Source organism: Apodemus sylvaticus, chromosome 16, assembly GCF_947179515.1.
Source record: "Apodemus sylvaticus chromosome 16, mApoSyl1.1, whole genome shotgun sequence".
NCBI lineage: Eukaryota > Metazoa > Chordata > Mammalia > Rodentia > Muridae > Apodemus > Apodemus sylvaticus.
This window is the reverse complement of record NC_067487.1, coordinates 59,928,873-59,945,691: the sequence shown is the minus strand read 5'-3', so window position 1 is coordinate 59,945,691 and position 16,819 is coordinate 59,928,873. Positions and strand designations below refer to the sequence as shown.

General features: G+C 42.0%; 1 protein-coding gene across 1 annotated transcript in view; it reads right to left on the bottom strand.

Moving 5' to 3' along the window:
- Positions 1-16,044, bottom strand: part of Slc30a5 (solute carrier family 30 member 5) — a 28,791-nt gene extending 12,747 nt beyond the window's left edge. The window contains exons 1-7 of the mRNA XM_052159983.1: positions 15,698-16,044; positions 12,375-12,497; positions 9,449-9,515; positions 7,481-7,566; positions 4,320-4,407; positions 1,496-1,583; positions 139-215 (exon numbers count right to left, since the gene is read on the bottom strand). Coding sequence (XP_052015943.1) covers positions 139-215; positions 1,496-1,583; positions 4,320-4,407; positions 7,481-7,566; positions 9,449-9,515; positions 12,375-12,497; positions 15,698-15,774 — 606 coding nt within the window. The 5' untranslated portion in view covers positions 15,775-16,044. The remainder of the gene's footprint in view (positions 1-138; positions 216-1,495; positions 1,584-4,319; positions 4,408-7,480; positions 7,567-9,448; positions 9,516-12,374; positions 12,498-15,697) is intronic.
- Positions 16,045-16,819: the final 775 nt, after the last annotated feature.

The following is a 16,819-nucleotide window of genomic DNA, read 5'->3' as shown; positions in this document are numbered from 1 at the left end:
AGATCAAGTGTTCAAGATCATTTTTGGCTACACATCAAGTTCTAGGACAGCCTGGGCTACATGAGGCACTGTCCCCCATTGTCCAAAGTTAAGAGTTGCTGTGACCTTCCAATCATATTTGCAACAAAAAGAACATACCTTGTGATCTGCCACACCTAAGAAGGCAATAGCTGTATAAAGCATGTGAGTTAGAGCACTATCATGATGCCCTTCCGCTGAACAAACTGGAGTAAAGGAAAATACTTTAAATCCCAACCCCCAAAAGGTAAAGTTCCATGGAAATTCTAGCTACTTTGTTTTGAAGACAATCTAGTCTGGGTATGGCAAATTCAACTATCCTTAGTAACATTACTATTGAAAATGGAATTAATTTGAGCTGGGCGGTGGTGGCGCACGCCTGTAATCCTAGCACTCTGGGAAGCAGAGGCAGGCAGATTTCTGAGTTCGAGGCCAGCCTGGTCTACAGAGTGAGCTCCAGGACAGCCAGGACTACACAGAGAAACCCTGTCTTGGAAAAAAAACAAATCCAAAAAACCAAAACCAAAAACAACAAAAAAATCTAAAAAAATTAATTTATAAAATGGAATGGTCTGTAGTTCTTTCATTTTTCTTCCCCACTCCTGTTGGCTTTTGGGACAGAGCCTTAAAACACAGCCAAAAAGACTCTTGAACTCCTGCCCGGCCCCCCAAGCTTTGGATGGGCGTATAAGGGTATACTACCATGCCTGGCTTCTGTGAGTACTGCTGTCTCTACCTGCTACAGTGTTGGAGGCGGTGAAGACATGGGTTCTTGGCCTACAGAAGACACATGCTCAGGCACAGCTTCTCTTTGGTCTACTCTGTCCCATGGAGCCCAGGCTACATCTTCAGTCTTGGACTTGCCTTCTTTACACAGCAGACCTCACAGGCCCCAGCCAACTGAGAGCAAACCGGAGGGTGAGGCCAGAGTGCATGGATCACAAGGACCTGGAGCTCTTTCTCTCCTTGTCTCAGTGTAACAAAGTAAACCTAGACTACACAGTAAGCTGCTGCTAGCTTACTGATAAACTGCAGGGTACGAAGTCTCAGTACTCAGAAGGAAGCTGGCACGTTGAGTACTGCAGAACAGACAAAGGTGTATGGCCTGGCAAAATCAGGGAGGTCACAGGCAGAGTACAAATACTTGACTAGAAGTTGGGTTCATGGGGGTGGCCTGAGCTGGCAAGAGTAATTCTGGGCAAGATTTATGTAAATACCAGGACGAAGGAATTTAAAGGTTTTGTTGTCTTCTAGCATCAGGACATTCTAAAATATGAGCACTGTAGAAAAACAGTGAGGATATTCTAAAATACTCAACTCGGAATGAATTTACTATTTATTTGAATAATGATTAAGTATGTTAGCATGACTATGAAAGTGTCGCTTGTGTCTGTTGAGTTAAATTTCTTTCCACTGTTTCCCAGTGGAGCAGCTTCTATTTCCCCCAGACTTCAGGGAACGTGGTGCAGAAGGATACGGTGTTCAGCCATCTTAGCCATGAGATCATCATTGTCGAACAGCAATAAACAGATGACAGCGATAATGAAGAAGGCAGCCCCTCTGGTCTGCAAGGGAAGAAGCAGACAAGGTTTTGTTTTGTGATGTTAAAGGCTAATTCCTAGCATGATCACCACACAAATGCTACAGGAAAATGTTTTTCCCTTTTACTTTTGAGCAGGATCTCACTATGTAGCCCAGGCTGGCCCTGCACTCACAATCCTGAGTACTAGGAGTTCAGGCACAGTCCCACCAAGCATGGCTTGAGAGGAACATGAAAAATGACAGCGAACATTATCCTGTTTACATAGGTTTATAGTATTACAAATAGTAAGCCACAGAGATAAACTCTTCAGAGTAATCAAGACATACAATGTTAGCAGCGTATCTCCACTTAGATGAGAGCAGGCATATTAATATCAACAAACCATTAGGGTTTATAGAGATAAGCTTCTTAAGTTTTGGTTGAAAAGTCCTACATAGCTAAGGAACAATAACTGGTAGAGCTGTATTATATTTGGTAACATTAGGAAACAGAGAATAGTCTAGCTTGTTTTTTTCTAGGGAAAAAGGTCCCTAAAGCCATGCTGAGAAGATTGTCATTCCTAACACTGAGAACTGCGTATGTGTGTTGTAGGTGTGTGAGGGGCTGTGTGCACGCATGAGGAAGCCAGAGGAAGACAGCTGGTAGTTTCTATTGCCCTCCACTTTTTAAAAAAGTTTTGCCTTTTAACTATGTGAGTATGTGTGGGTATTGTACATGTACCTTAGAGACCAGAAGAGGGTGTCAGATCCCCAGGAGCGTGAGTTACATGCAGTTGTGAGGCACCCACAGGGGTTGCTGGATACTGAACTCTAGTCCTCTTAACTCCAGAACCATCTTCACACCCCAACCCTACTTTTTGGGGTAGGGTCTCTCAGTGAACCAGAAGTTGGCTGTTTGCAGTAGGCAGGCTAGCCAGCCTGCCCCAGGACCTGCCTGTCTCTATCACACAGCACTGGAGGAGTTAAGGCACACATGCCAGGCTGGCTTTTGACATGGGTGCTGGGACCTGAGCCCAGGCCCTCCTGCCTGCACAGCAAGTGCTCTTACTCACTGGCCATGTCCAGGACAGTGAGTCCTGATAAACTCCTCAAGTTTATGTTCTTAGCAGGGATAGGATTTGGACAAACAAAGTTATAGAGAAAATGCATAAGCCTAGATTATATAAATATTCTACAATGTTAGGTATAAAAACCTCATATTTTCTTACTATAATTTGATATTTGTAAATTTACAAGTATTTCCTATGTAATATTTATGCTTATGTATACTATTTTATACATTTGTATATAATATCATGCATACTTAGCAATGAAAAATGATACTTTGAGCAAACAAGAATTTCAAATGAAAACAGCATCCTAGTCTATTCATTCTATGATTATCATTACACGCGATAAATTCTTCATGTGGTGGGCATATGATGAAAGGCAACAACATACATTATAAACCTATCCGATTAACATTTTTCTTTTCCTACACTCCCATTCCTCCCTTCTTTGTTTTTGTTTCTAAAAACAGAGTCTCACTGCATAGTACAGGCTGGTCTCAAAGTCTCTTTATTTGAATGGTAATTGGATTCCCAAAATTGCCTGAGAATCGGGGAAGACACTGAGGGTCCCTGCCGGAGAGAGGGAGAAAGCAGGGAGAGCAGGCCTGAGCAGTATAGGACAGAGACTGCCAACATGGAAGACTTGGGGACTGTGGCCCAGGACGGCCAGGATGGAATATAGGTTTTAGCAAGTAATAATTCAGGAATATTGAAGGGGAGAGTGTGCTAGCCACATGGAGGTTTGGAGTAGATCAACCATTGAGCTGTTCAAGGTATATTAAAATATAGAAGGCTGCATGAGTGTGCCTTTCCTTCGGAAACCCAGAACATTGTGGCAGGTAGTTGAGTAGGATTAATTGTCCTACTGCAACACCGTGGACTCAGATGACAACTTCCAGGCCAATGGACCATGCGCAGGGATGTTTTAATTTGATGAAATGGAAATACTGTAGTGCTAGCTCTAACATGCAGACTGACAACTCATTTTGCAAAAGACAATATACTTAAACTACTCATGAGTAGGGATGACTAGTGGGTAAAACGCTGGGCTTAGCAGACTAAATCTAGTAAGCTCACAGGCTTTTTATTTTATTAACTTAAGAATAAGGCAGAAGGCTGGAGAGATGGCTCAGCGGTTAAGAGCACTGACTGCTCTTTCGAAGTCTTGAGTTCAAATCCCAGCAACGACATAGTGGCTTACAACCATCCATAATGAGATCTGATGCTCTCTTCTGGGATGTATGAAGACAGCTAGAGTATATTTACGTATAATAAATAAATAGATCTTTAAAAAAAAAAAAGAATAAGGCAGAGAGACCTATAGGCCCCACATGAAGGAGATCTTTGCTGGAGATAGGTCACTTCTCCATCTTGGTTGTAGAGGTGTTCATACAATCTACAAACACATTTGTAACATTGCTAATACCGAAATAAAGGATTATAGCATGACTTATACTAATATCAATCTCTAAGTTTCCTTTGCAAAAAACTTAGCAGAAAGCACATCTGTGTACTAATTTTACAATATCCTATGAATCTATAATCGCACAAAAATAAAATAAAAATAGAAAATTTTTTTTTGTAAGAAAAATGTTAAGCTAGCATTAACCTCTTCACTGTCATGAACAGTAAAATATACGACTTGCTATGAACAGTGTTTAAGTAACGCCTGGCTCTCAGTCGCGAGGTAACAGTGAGGAACAGTCCTACCTTTGCTGGTCCTCCTCCAGAGCTAGTGAATAAGACACTGAGCAGAGAGATGACGACAATGTCACTGTGTTCAAACAGCAGCAAAGTCCTACAAGAATAAGACACCATTCAGGAAATGTATCTGACCTTTCTCAGGAAGCATGCATCCAGTCAGAGTAAGGGGAAACAAAACCCGAGAAAAATAAATATGGACAACTCCCTTGGAGAACATTTTGTTATTAACTACCTTAGAAAGATTAGAAAGAACGAGGCTATGAATACCTGAAAATAACAATCTTCAATCTTAGAATTATGTGATTTAAAAAGTATATCACATTTTGAAAATTTTTTATCAACTTCTTTTTTTTTTTTTTTTTGTTTTTTTTTTTTTTGAGACAGGGTTTCTCTGTGTAGTCCTGGCTGTCCTGGACTTCACTCTGTAGAACAGGCTGGCCTCGAACTCAGAAATCCACCTGCCTCTGCCTCCCAAGTGCTGGGATTACAGGTGTGCACCACCACACCTGGCTTCAACTTCTTGATAAAAAAAAAAATGGTTATTTACTATGTCACAGTTTGCCAGGGAGGAACCTTTTAGGAATCAGTTTTCTTCTTCTGTCTTTGGATCTGGAAATCAACTTCAGGGGTCAGGCCTGCATAACATGTGCATTTCCTCTTTGAGCCATCCTGCTGGCTGTGTTTTTGTGATGTACATGCAAACACACATCACATGTGTTTGGATGCTAGAGGCTGACACTGGGGATCCTTCTCCACTGTTCTCTACAACAACAACAGCATCATCACTGTCACCACCATCTTCTCCTCCTCCTCATCGAGACAGCTTCCCTGTATTTTTTTTTAATTTGAGACAGGGTTTCTCTGTGTAGTCTTGGCTGTCCTGGAACTGTGTCAGCCTTCTGAGTGCTGGGATAAAAGGCGTGCATCACTGTGCCTAGCCAACTATACAAGTTTTTTTTTTTTTTTTTTTTTTTTTTTTTTTTTTTTTTTTTTTTTTTTTTTTTTGAGACAGGGTTTTTCTGTGTAGCCCTGGCTGGCCTCGAACACAGAAATCGGCCTGCCTCTGCCTCCCAAGTGCTGGGATTATAGGCGTGCGCCACCACGCCTGGCTTCCTCCCATGTTGTTTTAAAAACCAGAGCCTCTCCACTAACCTAGAGCTTTCTTCTAACCTAGAGTTTTCTTCTTCAGCTGGACTGGCTGTTTAGGAAGACCCAGAATCTGCCTGTCTTGGCCTCCCCAACAGGGGTTGGGGAGTGCTGGACACCTGAACTCAGGGCCCCACAGCGCTGTAGCAAGCATTTCCCCACGAAGCCAACTCCCCAGCCTTTTTCTTTTTTTTAAGATTTATTTATTTATTATATGTAAGTACACTGTAGCTGTCTTCAGACACTCCAGAAGAGGGCATCAGATCTCATTAGGGATGGTTATTAGCCACCATGTGGTTGCTGGGATTTGAACTCAGGACTTTCAGAAGAGCAGTTGGTGCTCTTAACCACTGAGCCATCTCTCCAGCCCCACCCAGCCTTTTTCTTGTGGATATCAGCAAATACTTAGTAAGCTAGGTCAGTGGCTGGGAAGATGCAGTTAAGTGTGAACCCTAGATTCAATCTCCAGGACAGCCAAATACCAAAGACCCCAACCAACAAAAAGGAGTCTTATCGATCTAATTATTAACCCATTTCTAGCTCTCTGTTAAATATGTCATTTTTCTTCTTTGCCTAGGTCTGTAATGAAAGAACACTGACTATAACTTTAAATTTTACCGTATTTGGAAGGTTCTAATTTTAGAAATTAATATATCAACATGGGAATACTAACCTAAAATAAGACAGATTACAAAATATCATTGTGCTTAGCTCTGAAGTATACACTTTAAAGTGCATCATGGGTTTAGTAAAGGATGGAGAGGGGCTGGAGAGATGGCTTAGTGGTTAAGAGCATAGAAGTCATGAGTTCAATTCCTAACAACCACATTGTGGCTCACAACCACCTGTTTGCTGGTGTGTCAGTGACAGGATGCTCATTACATTAAAAAAATAAAATGGAGGAAGGCAGTGTGTGTGGTGTTAAGGGATATAAGGCAGCAAGCAGATGACTAAATAGTTTCCTTTTCTATCTATCTATGAACTAAAACATTATTTCATGAGTAAGAAAATTAAAATATAGTGGCTGATAACATTCAATTATGATCAGACTTAAACTGAGAAACTCCACTAACCTTCCCACTCCTCTAGGGTGTGACTGCTACATAGTGTATCTGAAAAGCACAGGGCAAATAAGCCAAAGAAATCCCGGCCCAGAAGGTACTTTCCTGGCCTCCAGAAGGCACCCCTCCCTCCGTCCATCCTCTCTACTGTAATGCAGAGTCTTCACAACTTCTTTCACTCCAGTCCTTAGGTCTTACCTTCCTCCTTCTCCCCAACCAAAGGCAAGGGCAAGGCACCTCTTTTTATACTTGGTTGCTAACACCTTTTAGAGAGCCAGAAAAAAAAATTCTTAAAAGCCAGGAGTGGTGGTCACACACCTGTAATCCCAACACTTGCGAGATACAGGCAAGCAGATGGGTAGCCTGGTCTACCGAGTGAGTCCCAGGGCAGCCAAGGCCACACAGACCTTGTCTCAGAAAATGGAAACAAAATCTTATGCTGAGTTGCAGTTTCAGTGTTTACTAAGTTATTTTTCATCATTTGCTCCTTGAACTGGCCCCAGGTGCAGAGCCCTCTACACAGACCTCGGAGAAGCAAGGGAGAGCAGCCGCTTCACTCTCCGCACCGTCTGCTGATGCGTGTGCAGGCCTGAGACGCTCATCTTTAGTGGTTTGTTTCACGTCCCATTCCAGACATGTGAGCTGGATTCTAGCAATCTAACACTGCATTCTAGCCAATATAATATCTGTGATAGTAACAAATATATTAATGGTATTCACCCAAGAACTGCTCTACAGACTAAATCCGCTTTTCTATGTTGAAATGTATTCAATGCTATAGAAGTGACAGAAACAGCTGTGCAAGTCAATCTCTGATGTAAAATTTGGACCAAGGGACAGTGAGACCCACAAGTCCTCTGATCTGCACATGTGCATATAACAAATACTGAAACACTCAGAACAAAATTAAGCCAAATGAAGAGATGTAAACAAATAATGAATATACATGTTTTTATTTACCTTAGTGGTCCACAAAGAGTAAGGCCAAAAAACCATACAAGTGATATGATACATCCAGCAACTGCATGTTTAAATATCTTGATCCACTATAAATAGAAACAAGAACAAAAATCTTCAGTCACATCTATTTGCTAGTATTTCATAGTAAGGAAAAGCTACAAGGAGGCAGCATGGTGGAGCACCGTTGATTCCCACCAGGAGACAGAGCAGCAGACCTCTGCGATCTCAGACCAACCTGGTCTCCACACTGAGTCCCAGGTTGCTCAGGCCTAACACATCAAGACACTGCCTTAAAAGAAACCAAACAACGCCCAGAAGGAAATGATAATCATGCAACCATTTTACAGGTTAAATAATCATGTATTTTAACATTAAATAAAAACTGCCAAGACTGACCAAGCACGTCCACTTCCATTATGTATGCTCTCACTTGTTAGGCTTCTTTTGAGACAGTCTGACTATGTAGCTTTGTATACTCACAGAGAGCTATCTACCAGTCTCTACTTTCTTAGTGCTGGAATTAAAGACAAGCACCACCATGCCTGGCTGTTAGCTCTTAAGTCTTTTTCCCAATGTAGTACAATTTTCCATTTTTTCCAGTAGTTTTCTAGCAATAATTAATGATTTAGTCTTTTAAAAATCTTGTCCATGAGGACTGTTTTTTTTTGTTTGTTTGTTTTTTTGGATTTAGTTTTTTCGAGACAGGGTTTCTCTGTGTAGCCCTGGGTGTCCTGGAACTCACTCTGTAGACCAGGCTGAGTGCTGGGATTACAGGCGTGCGCCACCACCGCCTGGCAGGACTTCTTCTTTCACTATGTAGCTCAGGCCTACCTAGAACTCAGATTGATCTTCCTGTTTCTGACTCCTGCATTTTGTGAGTACATGTATATACCACTATGTTTTCTATGAACAATTTTTTATGCTATAGAGAAAAAAGACCTTAGAGCTAAAAAGATTATATTTTAAAGATATTCTTGGTCTTTTTAACTTGTCACTCTGATAATATGGTAGGGAACACTAACTGTGACATGGCGCAAACATGCAGTAGAATATAACTCTTCCACTGAGGTGTTTTATGTCAGACTAGTGGAATGGGGAACCTTTCTGTCATGAAGCCACCTAAAGGGAATGACAAAGAGAACATATGTACTGCATGCTCACATGAGGTACAATTAAAAACTCTTACTTAATTTATTCCTCACAGATACATGATATAGTTTTGTAATACAGATAGGGAACAATATTATTACCTCCACTTTATAAGTGAGCAAAACTGAGGCAAGAGAAATCAAATACATCCCCTTAAAATTTGCTACCCTTTCTTACATTTGAAAACATTCCATTTACATTGAAAATTTATAGCTAGGCAGTGGTGGCGCACGCTTGTAATCCTAGCACTCTGGGAGGCAGAGGCAGGCGGATTTCTGAGTTCGAGGCCAGCCTGGTCTACAGAGTGAGTTCCAGGCTAGCCAGGGCTACACAGAGAAACCCTGTCTCGAAAAAAAAAAAAAACCAAAATCCAAAAATAAAAAATAAAAAAAATAAAAAAAAAAAGAAAAAAGAAAAAAGAAAGAAAATTTATAATTCACTTGTAAAGCCCCAATTCTGAAAAGGCAAGTCAAGTGTGAGCTAGAACTGAGATGCAGTTCGGCTGGCATGCGTTCCTGCATTAGCACTGTATACCCGGGGACTGGCAGTGTAAACCTGCAATAGCAGTACTGGTGAAACAGGCCTGAGGAACAGGGGTGAAAGGCCATGCGTGCAGAACAAGTTCGAGCCCAGAACGGGCTAGAGAAGACCCTGTCTCAGACCAAATCAACCAGCCAAAGCAACAACAAACCCCAAAAAACAAAAATCCCAAAACAAAACAGGAAATAGAATAGTTTAGAAGTTTTAAAAGCAGGGTACTTTATTCTGGCCCATTGAAAGGAAAGCTGTTAGGAATAAGTGATTCTGTCCACATCTCACCTGATGTTTTGTAATAGTTTTCCCAGAAGAAAACGGTTTTTGAAACAAAACCATAAAAAATGCAGTCCTGTAAACATTAAAAAAGTAACATATTAACATTAATTATAAGGTGCAGTTTTAACAAATAAGCCAGAACAAGAAACATGCTGTCCTTTAGAGCAGAGCTTTTTAAACTCTTTCTTCTTGTGGCCCCTTTCTACATGATGCATTTTTATGCTATTGTGATATATATATATACATATATATATATATGTAAAAATATTTGTAGATCAAACATTTACTGCTAACAAATCAAATTTATCTTTAAAACACACCTTAAAGTCTTTGGTGTAAATGATTTTACTATTTATTAAAGATAAGCAAATTTGTATACTAATGAGATGGATGTATCTATACAAAAAACACTAAAACACAAGCGTATTGCTGGTTGGTGGTGGCATATGCCTTTCATCCCAGCATCCTTGAGGGAGAGGCAGGTGGATCTCTATGAGTTTGAGGCCTGGTTTGTGTACAGGGTGAGTTCCAGGACAGCCAGGACTACAAAGAAAAAACCCTGTCTCAAAACAAACAAACAAACAAACAACCAAACCAACCAATCAACCAAACCAAACCAAACCAACCACACACACAAAAACCCCTTATGAAACCAAAATACAAAAGAGTAATTCAGAAATATTATTTGACACTGTGTGGTTAGTACAAAGTGTTCAGGCTGTGTGCAGAACCAAGACTACAGCCACGTCGTGCTGCAGAAACACCTCAGATTCAATATGCATTTGATTCTGAATTATTATTTGGCTGACAAATTTTTCAGATCATCACATTTAATTTAAGAAACTTTGCTCTAGGCTGGGTATGGTGGTGTGCACGTTCAATCCCAGTACTTGGGAGCCAGCCGTAGGTCTATCTCAGTGAGTTAAGAGGCCAGCCTGGTCTACGGAGCGAGCTCCAAGTCAGCCAAGGGTACAGAGACACTGCCTGCCTCAAAAAAATAAGACAGCAACAAGAGAACTTAGGAGAGACTGTCCTTAGTGACGAGGCTTTCATGGCAAAAATCAGGACATTTTGATAACTGTCTTCAGAAGTAGTTCATAAACCACACAAGTAATAATGAGTATTAAGATGAAATCTCATGATGTAGTTCAGGCTGATCCTGGACTTTTGATTCTCAGCCTCCTACATGGCGGGATTACTGCTATGTGCCGCTTTGATTAGCTTTCAATACTTTTAATACCTTAAAATAGCAAATAATTCATCTCTTAAACTCGATAGTAAATCTTGAGCCAATATAACAGTAACATGCCTTTATCTTTTTACTGTCAGTTAAACAAAAATGTTTAACTTTTCTAATTAAGAATCTCTTTCCTAGCCGGGTGGTGGTGGTGCACGTCTGTAATCCCAGCACTCTGGGAGGCAGAGGCAGGCGGATTTCTGAGTTCGAGGCCAGCCTGGTCTACAGAGTGAGTTCCAGGACAGCCAGGGCTATACAGAGAAACCCTGTCTCAAAAAACCAAATCCAAAAAAACCAAAAAAAAAAAAAAAAGAAAAAAAGAATCTCTTTCCTGTCAGGTGGTGGTGGTGCATGCCTTTAATCCCAGCACTTGGAAAGTAGAGGCAGGCAGATATCTGAGTTCGAGGCCAGCTTGGTCTACAGAGTGAGTTCCACCAGGACTACACAGAGAAAAAGAAAAAGAAAAAAGAAAAAAAAGAATCTTTTTCCTAAACTGGCAAAACCACAGGCTTAAGTGTCTTTAATAAGACTTTTATTAACACAGAGTGGGGTTACTATTAATCTCAAGAATTATAAATCTCTATTTAGGAAGAAAACTTATATATAACTGTACACAAGTTGTATAGTTTACAGGACACAAGGACCCTGTACTCCGATGAAGTTATGTAGGGGCACGGCACAGCATGATTTAACTTGGAAACAAGAAATGTTTGTGCTAAGACAAGCTCAGGTAACATTTTTATAACTGCCTCATGACTGAGCTATATCAGAAGATAGTCTACAACTCCACAGGGAGTATATACTTTTTAAAGATTTGCTTTATTTTAGTTATGTGTGTCTACATATGTGGATTCATGCCCACAGAGGCCAGAAGAATTTCAACTCTGGAGCTGGCATTATAGGCAGGTGTGAACCACACAAATAGATATTGGGAACTGAAACTGGGACCTCTGCAAGAGCAGTCAGTGCTCTTAACTGCTGAACCATCTCTCCAGCCTGTCAAAATCACTTTTATAAAAATACAACACCCCGCCAGGTGGTGGTGGTGGTGGTGCACGCCTTTAATCCCAGCACTTGGGAGGCAGAGGCAGGCGGATTTCTGAGTTCAAGGCCAGCCTGGTCTATAGAGTGAGTTTCAGGACAGCCAGGGATATACAGAGAAACTCTGTCTCAAAAAAAAAAAAAAAGTTCTCCATTTTTTTCCCCCTTGTCCTCAGGAGTGTAAGGAACCCCTCATCTTCTTTGAGATTAAATGACATAGACATTGCAAAAGACCGGAATCAAACTGTCTATTAAGCAAGGCATTAGAAGAGCTCTGCAGGAATCCTAGCACTACCAACTCAACTAAAAGCCAGTTTGGCAAGTCATTAAACTCAAACCACCTTCTTTAACTTTATTTTTGAGGCAGAGTCTCACTGTGTAACTGAGGCTGGCCTCCAATTCATGATCCTCCTGACTGAAGTTCCCAGAGCTGGGATTCTGGTTTACCACACTCAGCTGAGATAACCTTTTGCTGATGGGTCTCTATACTGCTACCCTTGTACAAGCTTCTATCTATAAAAGGAAAATTCTGATAACATAGATAGTTAACAGAAGAAATAAACTTCACAGAACATATAGGTAAGATTTCTTAAAAACAGTCAGAAGAGGATTTTCAGAGAAATAAAAAAACATTAAGGCCCTCTCCATACTCACCCGAGTTTTAATATAAAAATAAATTGAACAATGTGAACAGCTTTTAGGAGATCATATGATTCAAAAAGTCCCACAGCCTTCAAACATTTGGTTAAACACAGCAATACAATGTATTTTGTTAATCTGAAAAATAAGAACAGGAACAATTTTTAATATAATTGAAATCACTAGTACTGAATATAAATCAAGAATTAAGCAAGAAAAGAGGAGGGAAGGCTCTATCAGAGCACAGAGGAGCATATATAAAATATGAGCACTGGGCAGGACACCTTGAATATTCTACTGCATTTAGTTTAGTTCAATTTAGTCAGTTTAGTTCAGGTTAATTTAGCCGCAGATTGCTTCTGATTAAAATCAAGGAAAAGCCAAACTGCACTTAACATACTTGTTTTACAAAGATTATAGATTTCTATATAAAGTATTGAAAATTAAAAGACTGGGTCTTGAATGAGAGATATGAAGCACTTCACGTAAAGTACTCACTAACATATTAGCATTAGTAAACCAGCTTTATTCTTGCACACACATATGTGCACGGTACCCCAGGGGTCATAATGTTAATTCCTGAGTAGCTGATCATTGGGAAAGTTTTAAGTAAAATCACTTCTAGCTCTCTCCTCACAGGGAAACAAACCTTTTCCTATGTGTGTCAATAAATATTTTTTCCACATTTGCAATCATGTACATATTGTGACAGTGCAATCTGTCACATAATATATACTCAAGAACTTTCTGTTATAATTATCAAGTTAGAAAAATTACTTTAACATTTTAAACATAGTATTCTTTGATTTAAAAATATTTCCTCTTTTCCGCATCTTATTATTATGAACACTATTGTGTGTGTACGCGTGCATAAGAGCATTTGAGGCTAGAGGATCGGTGAGAATCAGCTCTCTCCTCCCACCATGTGGGCCCATCGGGGAGAGGAGCTCAGGTGATCAGTCCTGGCAGCAGGAGCCTGTACCTGAGGGACTATCTTGCTAGTTCCTGTTCTGTAGCTCTGGCCTGGAGCTCAGAGATCCACCTGCCTCTGCTTCTCAAATGCTGGATTAAATGTATGCCCCACCACACACTCAATCTTCTGCATTCTTTGACTTTTAAGATTCTAGTTAATACATCTTCCTGCTGGACATCTCTGAAACACTAGATGAGGCTAAGTAACCATATACAGAAACATGCGGTTCATGTTGGGGGGAACGATTGGTAGGTGAGGATGGGGATGGGAGAAGAGACAGGCTCTTATACAGGCCACTGAGCCTCAGGGCAGAGCTGGGGCATTCATCCCAGCTCCCCAACTCAGAAACCACTATTTGTTATTAAGTAATCAAATAAAAAATATAATTGGTCTTATGTGGTTAGACATTTCTTCAGTTCTCTAAAACTTGCAATTATTAAATACTGGAGATGAGTTTATAGCTCCTTCTGTGCCTATTGCTGCCACTCACAGTTTCTAGATATTAAGAGAGAGGAGGAGGAGGATATAGAGGGTACAAGGGAGAAGATGCCCAAGCAATGCACCTACACAAACACTTTAAAACAGTTCAGTGGGTGAGAGCACTTGCTGTCTCAGTGTGAGCTTGAACCCCTGAACTCACATAAAGCCAGGGTAGCAGTCACAGCACTGTAGAGACAGGACAGATGAGGCTGCTAGGCTAGATCCGGGTGTAGTGAGAGACTGTCTCTAGGGAGTAAGGCAGCGAGAGATAGAGCAGGCCACACCGCACAGAATTCACACATACATACAGACAAAGCTGCTGACCAGCACTGACGAAGCTAAAAGGAGGCCAGTGTGGTATGATATCGTCTCAAAAAGGAATATGTATAATAAAAATAATACTAGTTCAATTCATTGAATATATATTCAAGCATTCATAGGTGCAAACAGAAGGCATACATAGTAAATACACGGACTCTGAAACAACTCAGATGACCAAGTCATTCATTACTTGTGTAACCTTAGGCAACTCAATTTCCTGACCTACCAAACAAGGACACCACTACTTAGCTTGTAGTGTTCTTGAAAAGATGAAAGGGAGGCATACACTGTGAGTCTTTGGGGCATAGGAGGTGCTCAGCAAATGCCCGCAGTCCTGACCACCAGAACATAACCACAATGAAAGGGTCTGATCATTTCTGTTGCAGTTAATAGCCAGTGCTTGAACACCCTGGGTCAAAATTTGAATTCTGTAATAACCTACAATAGAAGGGCAACCCTGCTAAGCAAATAATGCAGGGAAGTTGGCAAAGGATATTTACCAAATTTGTCTAAGACAGTTGGCTCTTGAGCAAAACCACTTTTAAACTACTCAGACTCTCAACACATACACCCCTTGAACCATTTGAGAATAAATAAAGTATGTCACATTTTACTCCTCTAAGAATATGGCAACTCTGCTATAAAATCAGGAGTTATCAACAGGAAATTTAACAATGATCTGATACTTTAATCTGTCTCCATGGTCCAATTTTGTGACCTGACCTAGTCTTGTCCCTTCTAGTACTTCCCTCTATTACCACTCCACAGTAGTAGCCCCTTCTGCATCTAGTTATTATGGGTCACTGGTTAACACGTGACATGCTATAAATGAATTGCTGAAAATAGACAGAAAACCAAATGCAAATCCCGCAGTTGGTTTAAATCCTACTCAGCATATGTGGTTTTTTTTCACAGACAAAAGTTAGCTGGTAACGCTATAACCACGGTCTAAGAACTTTACCAAAAACAATCAGGAAATCTCAGCGTACATACTGTTAACCAGTTTGATCAAAATTGCTGGGGCTTTAACACTACCTCAGAACTTAGGACAGGACAGGAAGGACACAACTGGCTAGTAGTGCCAGCGCACACTACTTGGTCCTTGTCTTTAGGTTGGAGGGAAGGGAAAGAATTTTCACGCTACGAATCTCCTGTACGGTATGAGTTTTGGGGGAGAGGGGTAACACACATCTCTTACTATTAAAATAAGCTCCCACCTCTCCCCACAAAACCACGGCAACGAAAACTCGATGACAGGGTTGCATTTTTGCTGTGCTGTACAGCCAAGTTCGTCGGCTTGTACTTTGGTTTCTTCGTCTGCGACGGTGACACCTTCCGCAAATCCTCTCGGCGAGCCGTGGGACAGGCTACGGAGCCCCGCGTTACCTAAGTGGCGGGGAGGAACCTCCAGATCCCCTCTCTAGGGACTGCAAACTGGCAGGCGCTGCGTCCCGAGCCCAGACTCCCGCCCGCGCCCGCTCGCTCGCCGATCTCAAGCCGGCGGGGTCCGAGCAAGGCGGGGAAGCTTGTCCGCACCGCCGCCGGCCGTGGAATCCCACCTTACCGGGCGCTGGGCACGTCCACCGGCCCGAGGCCGCCGCCGGGCCCGGGCCGCGCGTCCCCGCCGTACTTCTCCTCCATGCCGGCTCAGGAGCCGCTGCCCGCGCCGCGGGCTCTCCTCATGTCTCGCCGCCGCTGCGGAAGCGCGGGCGCAGGCGCGTCACTCCCCCATGTCAGCCGCGTCCTCACAGGCTCAGCAGTCTCCGCCGCTAGCCCGGGCTCGGCAGGCAGGCACACGCACGTTGGGCGGGACTAGGCCGCGGGCTGTTCCGGCAGCGCCGTTCCCCGGAGGCCGTACGGGCAGGGACGTTACCGGGCCACGTCATCCGCCCCGGCAGCCCTCACTCCCGGGGGAGTGACCAATCCTGCGCCTGCGCGCAGGTGGACTCTTGTCTTCTCTCCGCTCAGGCTCCTCCCATCGCAGGGAAGGCTCGGCTCGACCCGCCCCCTACTCGCTTCCTCTAGAGAAGCCCCTTACCGGTGCCTGCAGCGCCACCTAAGGTCCATCTTGGCTACAGCATGTTTTCCTGGCGCGTGGAATGGATGGTCTCCTAGAAAATGCAATGTTCATTGTGTTAATGAACAGAGCTTAGCCCTTTGCTCCAGGGTTCTTCTTTTTCAAACGGCTTCACTCTGTTAGCCTAGGTGGGCCTAGAACTCAGCATGTAGTCCAGGTTGGCCTAATAAACCTGAATATTGAATTTACAGGCGTGAGCCACATCTAGGCACTGCTAACTTAAAATATGTGTGAAATACATTAGCTTTTTTTTTTTTTTCTAATGAGAAAGCTAAAAGTTTGTTGTTTTTTTTTTAAAGTGCCTGTGACTCCCACAAAAAGATAATTTTTTTTTTTTTTTTTTTTTTTTTTTTGGATTTCTGATGATACTACAACACAGAGTGGGAGGTTGGGAGGATATGTCTACTGAAAAACAATGGAGAAAGGCAACTTCTTGTGAATTTAATTGTTGGGCAGGAGTACTGGAGATATGGCTAACCTGCTCAAGTGTGTGAGAGACCAACATGGAAGGGCTCTGGGTGTATTATTGTAAACTATTTTGCCCCCTTTTAGAAAATACAGATTTTCCTTCAGTTATGCCTTTGAAATGGTATTACTTAATATAGGCAC